We start from the raw sequence: 13547 nt of genomic DNA on the forward strand, positions 1-13547 counted from the left end.
AGGGAAGGTGAACTTGCTGGTGTGACTTGCATATTGTTATACAGTGGTTTTAGTATTAGATAAAGAAGAACAAAACTGTTTTTTTTTTCTCAGTGAGAGAGAGCAATTTCCCTTCATTATTCCTCTGGCTTATTTAGAAATACATTGTTCATATGTGCTAAGCATTAGGCACTGAATCCTTTTATGAAACAGAAACACAAACTGAACAGGGTAGGTGCTACAAGATTGTCAGTAATTGCAAACCTGTAATGTTAATGTTGCTCTGGTGAGTCTGCTAAGAAGTTTGTCTTTTTATGATCTTGGTTTCTGAGCCGTTGCTTCACTTTATAATATTTTATGATGCTCTCTTCTGTGACTAAAGTCTCCTTTAGACTGTGCATCTAACAAAGGATTCTGGAAATCCTTTGGATAACTGAGGGAAAACTTCTTTGTGTCCCCTTTTTCATAGGAATAGGTGTGAACCCCAAATGCTTCTCCTGAATCAATGACCCTGGCACTGTACAAAAATTACTGTTACAAATAAATCTGTTGGCCACCTAGCAGTGTTCAGAAAGCCCCAATCCAACTGTCTCTGTTCTCAGCTGTTTAATGAGAAAAGGCATTGCAGTTGAGCACTGCCATTGCTTATGTGCCTCCAGTTCCCTCTAGTTTTACTGGAGCTTTGAGGCTTAGAGAGATCAAGCATATTCTTTTAAAATGTGTGTGTGCTTGCCAGCAGTTGCCACGTTAAACAAAGACATGACTTATTCTCTGAATTTGTGTGTCCAATAAGAATCAGGAGAGAATGTCTGCTGCATAATATACCAAGCTTACATAGCTTTTTAAGTGTTTTACTGGAGAAACTGTGACTACACTGAAGTATTTTTGTGTGCTCAAGAGCTGGCCTAATGAGTGCTTTAAGAACCACTTTAAAGGAGGAAAAAAAAAAAAAGAAATTAAGGAAGTGCACTGAGGAGACAAAAGTAGAGAAAACGTAGGCTATCGTTGTCTTAGGAAAGGTCTAAGATAGACCAGAGATAGAAGAGGGTTCTGTCTAGAAATTAAAATAATTCAGGTGAAAATAATATATTTCTTGTCTTGATTTGGAGTTTTAGATCAACGTAGGGGTACATGTGCCTTTTTCTTTACTGCAGAAGAGTTGGTCAATGGAAGGTGCAGGGATTTTGACCTTATGTGAAGTATTTTTCCAGATTTAGACTTTATAGTGAATGTGCTTTTAAGAAGGCATTGTTAAATAAATTGTTTTTCAATCCTTAGTCTTTATTTTAAATATGCTTTTTAAACCTCCTTTTGTTTGAGTAGTTACTAAAAAGGGTGTTCTTCTACTGAAAGCGTGCTGGTTTTGAACTTTTCCGTATCCCTTCTTTAAAGAACAAGCTTTTTTGTAGTATTGCACCCTGCCTTTATATTATTTTATAATATAAAAATATTAAACAGAAGAGAAATAAAGCATTTCCAGATTTCTGTGAAGAATTTATAACATTTCAAATTGAAATATGGGTGGGTCAACTACAGAATCAGCAGTGCAGCCCAAAACATTGAATTTTCTATTTAAATTAAAGTGTTTTAAAATACAGTAATTGGAGAAAAATCATCTTTGAGTTAGAGTTCTTTTAACACCTGTTAAGTATTCATACTCGATAACTTTAACTTGAAATGGGTATGATTCTGTCATGTTGGCTGCATACAGTAGGAGTTGAAACTCAGTCCCAGATTGCTTTGTTTTCTCCCGCCACAGAGGAGGACTTTGAGAAGCTGCCGAAGTCCACAGTTCCTGAGATGCAGCGCAGTAACCTCGCACCTGTCATCTTGCAGCTGAAGGCTTTAGGAATTGACAACGTGCTCAGGTTCCCCTTTCTTTCGGTGAGTCCTAGGCTGTAAAGTCTGTCATCTTTCCTTAGTGTGAAGAAAGATCAGTAGATGACTTGTTAATAACCCACAGAACCAGTAACCATTGCCCTGTTAATTTGGAAAGCATAACTCATTGTCCACGATTGGGCAGCACGGTATGTTTCGGGGAATCAACTAGTGCAAGTAATGTGTGTGACAACTTAGAAACAACGACTGTTTGTATTCTAGAGTTTGCTGTTAGAAGTGTTGAAGTCGAAAGGCCTAGAAAGACAAACTCTGAGATTCTGCAAAACTGTAACTGTAGTCCCTTTGCACTGAATTTATGAAGAAAAAGGAAAAAAAAAAAGATACCTACAGAACTAAACCTGTGCTTGTCTGTTGTTGAAAAGAGCAGTACCAATTTTTAGATTTGCTTTCTGTAAAGTGTCTAGCTACTCTTGTATTGGTGTGAAAAACTAACATGGTAGCATTAGAAGGGGAAGTTAAGTAATTGTTCTGATCACTGCTGGCATCGCTGTTGGACAAAGCAAGTATGCCTTTTCTAGCTCGGATCTTGAGAGCATCATAGTGATGATGCTGAGCCCGTTGAGATGGTTTTGACTCGCAGCACTGGTGGTCAGTGGAAGGGTGACAGGAAGAGTCCGAGAGCTCTTTCTTCATTTTGCATAAATAGAAAGGTAGGTAGTTAGAACTTAAGGATTTTGTGAAAGAGGAAGATCTAAGAATTTTTGTGAAAACTCGTGTGTTCTATGATGATAACCTTAAACAATGCACATTTTTTCTTCACAGCCACCTCCTGCACAGTCAATGGTGCAAGCTTTAGAATTGCTGTATGCTTTAGGAGGTGAGAATATTATGCTTTGCTTTATTTCTAGTTATGTTACAGGAGAAAAAAATGAAAAAAAAAAATGTTAATTTGGATTTGGTGATTGGATGGACATTAATCAAACTTGCATGTGAAAACCGTGCTTTGAGAAAGAGAAAACACAGCCTTGACTGGCGGAAGCTTTTTGTTGGTGGGTTTTTAAAGTGTACCTCAGTCTCCTCTGAATTTACTTTCTGTTCCTCTGGTTATTTCAGACAGGTAAGCAAGCAAAAGGCAGCAATAACTTTCTGGGAGGAACTAGAAATCTATTGCATAGAGTATAAACTAGAATTTAACTGTTTAGATTGGGCAAACACGTATTTTATAGCTATATGTTCTGTGTATTTCCTTGCACCTTCATGGGAGGAAGCATGTCCTTGCTAGGAACAGGGCTCTGAGCTGATGAGGGTGTTGGCTTGATCCTCTCGGGCAGATCCTCTACGTTCCTTCAGCCCTTACAGAGTGGTATGAAGATACAAATGGAATTTGGATGCTAATTAGACCAGTACACGAGTTAGACACTAAACTTACCTGCATCCAATTAGATAAGTTGTTAGATACTCAAGCTCTTAGTGTGGTTTTCTTTCATTTTGCGTTACTGTGCCGGTGATGGAAACATGTAGTACTTGCAAGTATAAACAAAAAAAGTTGAAAGTAAAGGTTTGACATCTCTTTCACGATCAGACTGATTGTAATAACCTAGAATTTAGCCAAACTTAATATAATTGCTAATTTGTTTATTCCTTGGTCAGACTTTAAAAAGCAGAGTGTAACTATTTTAAATTTTTCTATTAGCATGTTATATTCATTACCTGATCTTGATGTGTGTGCAGGAACTCTGCCTAAACATTGTAAGTAAAATCTGATGCTTGAATTTGGGAGAGGCCAGTCACGGGATGCTACCTGATAGAGAGTGTGCTTCCCGATGGCTTAGCAAAGCAAGTATCACATGTTAGTTTTCAGACCTTCTCATTGGTACGATTTTGAAGGTACGACTGACAAAAGTTCTAAAGAGCTAATCTAGTTATAATTTCTAAAATCAGTTTTAGTCTGTGTCTCTGCTCTGAATGTAGTATGGCTTAGGGCTAAAAGACTACTCCTTAGGTAGTGTAGTGCTATTGACGGTAGTGGTGTTGGTCCTGCAGCTGAGACAAAGTTCAAACCTGTAGCAAGTCAAACTGCTCTGATTCTGTTCGCTGTGAATACATGATGCAACCACTAAAAACAACCCCCCTGATCGTTCCTAAAGGCAGCACGTTTCCTCCTGGGTGAATTGGAACTGTTTCTCACACTCGGTGTCTGTGTTTCAGTGCACAGCCTGCTTGCTTTTCATGCTTTTAAATGCTTAGGAGCTCATTTGCATGCAGCTCGCAAAGAGAGTCCGCTCTAGTTTTAGTATTGAATTTTCTGTTTGTGGACAAACGAACAGATACACACAAACTTCTAATGAAAAGAAGAAAAAGCTAGTCTAACAGACCCTGAGAGCATAATTCAAAGTACTTTTCTACTGTTTAGCTACTTAATAGAATATCTTTTTTTATTATGTTCTCTGAATTGTTAATCACAGCTTGTTCTCAAATTCAGTAGAGTCCGAACAATGCTCTTAGTCATATGGTTTAGTTTTAGGTAGTCCTGAGAGGAGCAGGGAGTTGGACTCTGATCCTTATGGGTGGGTTGCTTCCAACTTGAGATATTCTGTGATTCTAAATGTGTTCATTTTGGTTTGATTCATTATGCCGTTGTTGGATACCTATAACACTCAAATGACACTGCAGTAATATTTTTATACACAGTTTTCAGTTCTTTTTTGTTGTGGTGAGTGGAATGTATGCTGTCTGATTTTGTTTATAGGAGGAACTGTTATATTGTTGGTTTTTTTGACAGCTGTTTAATCTTTCTGAATGCAACAAACTTGACAAAAACAGAAACTTGACACAAGAACAAGTAATCAAAATGAAACTCTGTTTGACTTTAACTCAGTGTTTGTAGTTAATTCAAAGTTAACAATATTTGTTCCATAATGTAAACATGAGGAAAAGGGTAGTGTAAAGGAGATTGTGTAAGTTTTGGAAGCTTCCAGAGGTTTGTGGTTGTTTTTACATCACTTACAAATGCTGTGTTGTAACTGGTGGCAGTCTGCTCTCTTCTTATTCTCATGGAGCTGTAACTCTCTGCTTGGCCATGATTTTGCTCTGTGCTGATTCAGTTCCATCTTGTAAAGGAGGGTTTCGCTTAAGGCACTTGGTTCTTGGCAACCTTTTCAAGCTTGGAACAAGGACCTTCACAGTGGCTCAGAAGCATGTTGCAAGGATGAATTCACAGCCAAAACCACCTTAGGGAAATGGGGAGGAAAGGTCAATAAACTCACTGATGAGCTGTTTGATATTTTGGCAAAAGTGTTACGCTCATGGTAGCTTCACAGAAAAGTACAGAGCTGTTACTCTCTTCGCTGCCTGGCTTTTGTAGCAAAGCAGAGAAGTGCTGATGTTGGTGTTTAAGATGGAAAGAAACGTGTGTGCATGTGTGTGATATACGGATTCGCTCTTCAATTTTTGCTGAAGTTTAACGTTTTAGGTAGTCTGTTATGGAGGTTTTATATAAGTTGCGGAGGTGACGCTGCCCAAGCGTTTGCAGGTGCAGTAAGGATTAAATTTCTCTTATGCAAGTATAAACATGTATTTCATCATTTGCATTGTAATAGCATGCAAATGTTCAGTTTAGGGTCAGGACCCTATTGTGCCAATGTGGTGCCAATGGTGAAACTTGTGCAGAGCAGACGCTCTTAAGGTTGAGATAGTTCTGTTGAGTAAACACATCACTGTTTTTAGACTGATTATTTTTACAGTGATGCAGACTGATTCCATCAGGAGTATCTCTTCTCAGCCTTGAAAGCCTGAGTTGTCAGTTGGGAGTTTATTGTTTTCAAGCATAATTTAGGAGGTAAATCAGCAGGTAAAAAGTGGCTTTATTTTTAGCTTTATTTCAGATCCAAGATTTTGTTGAAGATTTGTTTGTAAGTTGTTCCCTAAGTTTAAAATAGTGTTTTAATCCCTCAGCCCATCATGTGCTAGTGGTTGTTACTTGAAACTTTTTAGTGCCACAGGACTTGAATAATCTCTCCTGAGCATGTTCAATAAAAATCTTTGCAATATCTTTTTCTGAGATCTCCAATTTCCTACATATATATAGATACAGTGGTTGCTTCCAAGATTATCTCAAGGAAACTTGTACCTATTCCAAACTTGTATCCATTGGAGGCCTTTTGTGTATATTCAGGGTTACTGCTACAAAGACATCTGTGCACAAGCTCGATATATAGCCATGCAAAATTGCATTAAGATTTGTAGGATTCAGCAGAAGCCAAAGGATTTTGGCTTGATGCACCTGTAGAAAGTTAAAAAGATGGTAATTTATCTTTTTTCCTACTTAGGAACAGTTATCTTTCTGTAGATGAAAGGCAGCACATTCTAAGCTATTAATTGTGGTAGCACTTAAACTTCCCATATTGCACTGGTCAAATGAAAGCTATCATATCTTAATTTTCACAGTTTCTGTGACTTTGTGTTTAAATAAATTATTTCATCATTTCACATAAGCTGCCTTTTGTACCTGTTTCTGAGGAAAATATTGTGACATTATGTGAAATGCCTATTAGGTTTTGTTGAACAGTGTAAGGGTGTGGTGAGTGAATTACTACATTGTCATAATAAGCGAGATGATAGCATATCAAATAATAAAGGAAGTAAGCACTTGATAGAGGTGTCTGTGGTTTTAGATATGCTGACATGAGTTATAGGAGATCTCATTCCTTGACGTGATTTGTGGTTTTGCTTTTCTCTGTGAGACTTAGTTGAAGTACAACTGTGGTTTTTTGCCACCACACAGTTTGACAAATAATATGTTTATATAATGCGTGGGCCACAGTTGTGTCTCCTCAGTCCACTCTGCTGTGGTTATTTATGCAATCTACAGTGCGCCAAAGTCCTATTACTGGGCTCTTGTTAGTCCTTCCTTGTGTAACTTTTCTCTTTTGCTTTGCCTCCTTGTTGTACCTCATACAACTTGGCTTACTTGCAGTTTTCTTTTCTCTTTCAATTCTCACTCTTTACTGCCTTTCTTAGCGAGCTCTTTTCTTCTTATTGTTTCCTTTGTCTGTATTCTTTTTTTTTTTTATTCTATTTCCTATGTCCTCTTGCAAAGGAAATGCTTTTCCATTTAAATCATTCCCCGAAATTTCAGCATAGTGCTCTGGATTAGAATATGACCCGGTGGTTTGCATGGGTAAACCCTGCAGGTGTTTGGCTGTAGGAAGCCATACAACTAAAACGGTAAACATGCAGGGTGGCTCAGTGATAACTGGGAATCGACAAGCAAGCTGTCGTGCCTACCTCCTGTACCATCTCCAGTGAAAAGGTTACAGTTGGAACATGGCTGACAGTTTAGTTATTGATGCATCAGGGAGACAAAACTGTAGAGAATCTTCATCAGCTGTACCTCTCTAGTTTAGATTATGTTAAAGTCAAATTATTTTTCTCCGTGACCTAAGCAGATGTGACTCAGAAAAATGACACCCTACCACCCCCCCAGCAGTGCTTCCTGTTTCTACAGTTACGCCTGTTCCATAATTATGCCCTTTTTTATTCTCATCAGGACTCCCCCTGCTTCCCGTCCCCATGAACAAAGGTGTTGCTCAATACTTAAAAGGGAGATGTGCAAGTCTAACAGCTAATAGGCGCTCTGGCCATTGCATTGACTTTGACTGCAGGTTTTCTAAATCGTTGGCAGTAGCAATGGGACTTGGTCAAAATGAAGAAACTTGTGTGTTCCAGTATGTTTGGAAAAAAAAAACAAAAATGAACAAGCAAAAAAAAAAAGGTGACCCATGGGAGAGTAAATGGATATTAAGGAGTGCCTTCAAGCTTGGTTTAATATACATTCAGCAACTCTTAGGTGCATTTGCTATATTTTAGCTCATAATTCCGCTCTTTAGTACACATTAAATTCTTAAAGAAGACTTTCTGCGCAATTTTGCCTGTATCACAGCTACATTTATTAATATGCTGCAGGTTTGGATATGCATTGCCGTTTAACAGAGCCTCTTGGAATGAGAATAGCAGAGTTTCCTTTGAATCCTATGTTTGCAAAGATGCTTCTGGAATCAGGTAGGGGAAAAAAATAATCAGACTTTCTTCATAGTCTTGTGATGAGTAGAGGACACTGCCTCTTGTAACTGTGTAGTATTAGACATTTGCTAAACTTGAAACAGACTGTATGCTTCATCTTGGTATGGTGTTTAGTGAAAAGAATTGGTTAAACTCATGGACCTCTTTAACAAATAGTAAGTCTAACACATTTGTCTTAAGTTTTCCATTAAAAACATTCACTGTTATACTAAAAAAATCTAGGAGTTTTGGTATTTTGTTTTTATATACTATAAAAATATATTCTGCTTCTTTTCCTTTTTATTCTATATGGAGGTAAGTTGAATGGAAGAATATTTCCTTTACTGAATTTCTCCACTTACTCCTCAGGAAATTTTGGCTGCTCCCAGGAGATTTTGACAATTGCTGCCATGATGCAGATTCAAAACATTTTTGTGATCCCTCCAAATCAAAAAGCTCAGGCTGTAAGTTCAGTTATGTCTCACTTTCTTTTTGTTAGTTTCACATTTCTGGATTTCTGCCAAGTATTTTATTGATACCCATTGCAGACTGCAGGTTTGTATGAAAATGAAGCAAGGTCTTGAATTGTACCTATTGGTTATAGGTAAAAGAAGAAACTGAGTAATAGTGGGAACCTTGGAGTCCTTTACTAGTGGTAAAAGCCTCCTTCTGAGGACCAGAAACATGAAGGGTTATAAACCAATATTGGTTTTGCCAATATTGGTAAGGGTTTGCCAAAAAACCCAAACCTCCCCAAACACCACTTCCTTTCAAGAGGAACAAAAAGGATAGTATTAGGATGTAGCAAATTCTTAATAGGTAGCAGGAGCCTGATTTTAATGCATCCCTCTCTTGGATTTTGGGGGTTCATTTTCAGTTCATTTGTTTAGTTTCAGTTTTAGAAGTGCTCCTGAATATAGGTGGGCTAATGAAATATTGCTGTTGCCTAGAGGAACTATCCTATATGGTAAGAATTTTAACAGTCACCAGGAAATACAGAGATGATGGGAACTGAGCGTATTGGACATCATTTTTGCAAAAATTAGTCTGCCTATAAAAATATATTTCTTCTTCTCCAGGCCAGGCAACACAGAAAGTTTGCTGTGGAAGAAGGTGATCATCTCACTATGCTTAATGTTTATGAAGCCTTTGTCAAAGTAAGTCAGTTCAAGTGTGTGCGGATTTGCAGGAACGGGAAACACTTGTGGTCCTCAGTTCTGATTCTGGAAGTTCTGAATATAGTATCCTCAAAGCTGAGGACTCAGCAAGTCTATTAAGTGATAATTCTGCTTTAAAAGATATTCTGGTCACATTTTGCTACAGACCTCCTGTAGTTCTTCTGAACAGGGAATAGAAAGAATTTGGTTTGGGTACAGCACGGAAGCCTTATTGGTAGACAACTGTGTTTTCAAGGAGACTGGGATTTTTGAAAGGGACTAGGAAAAACAGGTATCCAAATTCCAAATGAATTTCATATTCTCTCATCTTTTCTATAGATGTATCATAGTTTTGCTGATTATAGACTGCGTCTAAATCTGGCAGTCTCTTTTTAAAAAATTGCCTCATTGATTATCATATCCTTTTTTTCAGTGACCTTATGTATTTACCCTAAGGTTTAACACCAATCTTAATACTTCTCTGTAAGCTGAGGTTTTACTTAACGGTTTTGAAGTGCTATACCTATTTGGGAGAAGTATATTTTGCTGGTATAAAGCACTTCTGTGATAATATATTTGCAACAGTGTTGAGTTGAAGCAGTATAACCACTCAAGTATTTAAAAGACGACTTCCCTCTCCTCCACTCCCAAGCAATCAGTGGGGCACCAACTGAAATTTTGCCGTTTAAATTTTATATCTGCCTAATTCTCTTAGAAACAGCCAAATGCAGAGGCTCTTGGAGTAAGTGCTGGCTTCTGGGGAAGTAGTTCTTTGCATGGAGATGACCAGTGAAAACAGTGTGCAGAAAAGGTTGTTTACATTTTGAGATTGAAAACAGACTAGTTTATATGATATGATGCTTTTGTGTGTGAGAATGGAATGACTGTGATGCTCTTCTCTTTCACCACATATGAAGAAATGAAGCACATCTGTATGAAAATACCCCATGGCATTTGTTCTGCTGCTATTTAGGTGTTGTTTGAAACATGTTTTGCAGTTACTGGTGTTACTGTACCCTTGTTAGTTGCTATGTAAATAGGTAATTTTCAGGGAAAACCACAATAAATATGTTGTAGGAGACAGAAGAAAAACAGAACAAGGCCATGTGATCCAAGGGATTGGGGTTTGTTTTGCTGATGGTATTCCATTGTAATTTTTTCTATTCTTCTCACTGTACAGCACAGCAAGAGCTCTCAGTGGTGTCAGGAACACTTTCTGAACTACAAAGGGCTTGTTAGAGCTTCTGTTGTAAGAGAGCAGCTGAAAAAGCTTCTTGTCCGCTTTAAAGTGCCAAAGAAGTCCAGTGAAGGTAAACTTTTTTTTTAACGTGTTGTCCAATACATGTTGAAGGTAGTCTTCAAATTGTCAGTCTGCTTCCTGCTTTTCTTGTAACCTTTGAAGAATTTTTTTCCCTGGCCTAAAAATAATGTTAATTAAAACCAGATTTTTTTTCCTAAAAATGACTGTAGAAGAGCATTTTAGCCCATTTTTACAATTAACATTTAGTCCAGTCTTCATTAGTTAAGTTTTCCAGCAAGAGATTATCACCACTGATTTACATATTTAATGGACAAGTTACCAAAAGAGTCATAAATAGGTCACCTCGTTCCTTCTTTTGATTTTTCAAAAAGCTATTTTTCTAGTATGTTCAAAATGATGTAGAGTCATTGGGATCTGATTTCCAGCTGTGACTGTGCATGCATGGATGCCATGACTACTTCTCAGCACTTGTCTGTAGCTGCTCCGAAAAATCAGACTTCAGTGCTTAGCTGTCACACAAGGTTGCTTTAAGGACTGTGAAACTATCTTCGTGGAGACACCAGTGGCAACGGTAGTTTTTTTACGTAGTAATTTTGATTTGCTGTGAAATTGAAGTCAAAAGAGATTGCAGGGTTTGTCTGCCTTCAAACCTTTGCTATCAAAGCCTGATGCAGTGTGAAAAATTGTTTGAGATGATTAAGTGGTATTTTAGGGATTTTTGCCATTCCATTGACTCATTTTACATAAAAATTCTTTTCTTCAGGTGATCCAGATCCTGTTTTGAGATGCATAGTTTCTGGATTCTTTGCTAACGCAGCTAAATTCCACTCTACCGGAGCTTATAGGTAAATATATATAGCTTCATTACAACTGTTGCTTAGTTTAAAATCTCCTTTAACTGGATATATCTAAGTATAATCAACAAACAGATGCTTCTCTAAACATCTGCAATGAGAAACACATAGCATTTGATTTACTAAATACTTGAAGTTTTGTATCTTCAAACTGCTTCAATGTTTCTCTTCTCTTTGGCAAATATAAATAATTACAGTTATTGATAGTGGGAAGCTGTTACTAATAGTAATAAGCTTGTGTTAATACAAGCAAGTACAGTGTCTCTGTTGTAGCACTCCCAGTGCACTGAATAAAGCCTGAAACACTACTTTTTTACTTAATGTAGATAGAACTCTTAGGACATTAAATTATCATTTCTTCCTTTGGCCAAGATTTAAGCCTGGTTTCATCTGAAAGCCTGTTCATTAAATGCAAATGTTTTTAATTTGCTCCAGCTCTTTCATTGTTGCCTTTTATTAAACATTCGTAACTGGGGATGAAAGGAACCAAATGTTAAGCAATAAATAGTCGCATGGTCTGAAATAGTATCTTGCTTTCAAGGACTATCCGTGATGACCATGAACTTCATATCCACCCCACTTCAGTGTTGTATGCAGAGAAACCTCCACGCTGGTAAGTTAAAGCTGCATTCACTTGCTTGGTGATCTTTACAAGACATTCTCAGCATCCAGACATTTTCATGAATGACTTTTCTCTATCAGTGGAGGAATAGAGGTAGAAGGTCATGGTTCCCGCAGAGAGAATTCAATTGGTATTTCCTTTGCATCTTTTTGTAGGCAGTATCCAAATAAATCAGGGAAACAGTGTGACGTTTAACTGTCAAAAAACCATGCAAAAGTTGGAAAGCAGAGTCAGGTGACCCTTTTTTAATAGGCACCGTATTTTGCACTGCAGATTGCTCTCTGGGTGGTCTCTGTACCTGGATAGAACTAGGATTAACTTACTTTTATTAAGCCTGTTAAGTATATGTCCTGTCAAATAGGTGCTGCAGTAATTGCAAATGGCTCGCTAGGAGAGGGCATACATGTCAAATGCATGATGCAAAAAGTTTGAGAGAAGTTATGGCTGTCTAGCAGATTGAGGAGAGAAGTGGTTGTACTTTCATATTAGCTGGGATATTACAATTCTATTTGTGTGTCGAAGATGCTCAGATAACAATTAGAAATGTGTTTCTAACTACCAGGTCAGCACAATCAACCTGAAGTATTTGGACTCTTGTCCTTCTTTGCCTGTTGCTGAGACTTTGAAGGGTAAATCTGGCCAGTGTCATCTGTTATCTTTGAATTTGGGCTCCTACGCCTGTTGCGTAGGGTTTGCAGAAGCATAACTGATTGGAACTTAGCCACCAATTACATTGACTCACAAAATAAAAATGAGTCCAGCTCACTTGTTCTTAACTGTACCAATTCTTCAGGGCTGAGTTGAGCAGAGTGTAGCTGAAGTAATTTTTGCCACTGAAACCGACCCGATTTGCTCCTGTTTTGCCAGGTTTTTTTTAACCTCCTGTCACTGCTATTAAAAATGGAAGACAATTTGAAATAGTAAAAAGAATACTTTGCAGCTATACTTCTGAAATTGTCTAGCTTACAGTAGGTAACATCCTGAAAGAGGTTGGGTTATGGGAGAGTGCCAGACAGTAAGAAGAATAAATTGAGAAGAAATTAATCTGGAAAGAAAGTCCAGTGGTAGGAGAGTACTGGAAGAATTCTTTGCTCCAGCACACACCTCCTCCAGGGCTCAGCTTTTAATGATGAGCCCTCAGCGTGGAACTTCCAGCCCAGCCTTGGGCACTTCCAGGCATACAGAAAAGCAGAACTGTAGACAGCTAGCTGGAAGTCTTAACTGGCAAAACCTTAAGACTGCTGTTTGCTTCACAACCTGTTTGCTGTTGGTGGCAGCGGTATTGCTGGAGTTTTTGGGAATACTGATTCTGGGCTTAAATCTCTTTTGGACCCCTGTGTTGCAGAACAGGCACAGAGCTGTCTTCCAAGGTATTGCCACCGCCAGCCTAAAGATGCTGCTGGCTCATGGCATCCTGTAAGACAGGAGTTTAACTTACTCAGCAACCCTAGTTTCAATGCTACTGCTGCCTGGGCACCCATCCTATACTGAGGGCTTCAATTCTCTGTCTGTTACAGGTGTATATAAAATGTGTTCTCATTCTTGTTTGTTTTCCCTAGATTTCTCTTTAGTTGGTATGTCTTGGGCTGCATTTGGCAGAGAAGAGAATTTTGGACTCTTTCCTCTTTGCTTTTGAGAGCAAAATACCAATTAATGAGAGACCACAAACCTTGTGGGTTTGCAGCTCTACTGTGTTTAGAAGGCAGATAATGACTTGTGGTTTTGGTGACTAACCCTTCAGCGCGTGGGTTTGTGCTTCCTTGGTAAAAATGACT

The 13547-nt window shown here is 38.1% G+C and overlaps 1 protein-coding gene across 1 annotated transcript in view; it reads left to right on the forward strand.

The window, feature by feature from the left end:
• DHX35 (DEAH (Asp-Glu-Ala-His) box polypeptide 35) overlaps nt 1-13547 on the forward strand; it is a 35456-nt gene that overhangs the window by 16592 nt on the left and 5317 nt on the right. The window contains exons 14-21 of the mRNA XM_009318698.1: nt 1714-1863; nt 2641-2695; nt 7783-7878; nt 8248-8342; nt 8958-9035; nt 10216-10345; nt 11060-11141; nt 11692-11763. Coding sequence (XP_009316973.1) covers nt 1714-1863; nt 2641-2695; nt 7783-7878; nt 8248-8342; nt 8958-9035; nt 10216-10345; nt 11060-11141; nt 11692-11763 — 758 coding nt within the window. The remainder of the gene's footprint in view (nt 1-1713; nt 1864-2640; nt 2696-7782; nt 7879-8247; nt 8343-8957; nt 9036-10215; nt 10346-11059; nt 11142-11691; nt 11764-13547) is intronic.

This window comes from Pygoscelis adeliae, unplaced genomic scaffold (assembly GCF_000699105.1).
Source record: "Pygoscelis adeliae isolate BGI_AS28 unplaced genomic scaffold, ASM69910v1 Scaffold72, whole genome shotgun sequence".
In the NCBI taxonomy this organism is placed as follows: domain Eukaryota; kingdom Metazoa; phylum Chordata; class Aves; order Sphenisciformes; family Spheniscidae; genus Pygoscelis; species Pygoscelis adeliae.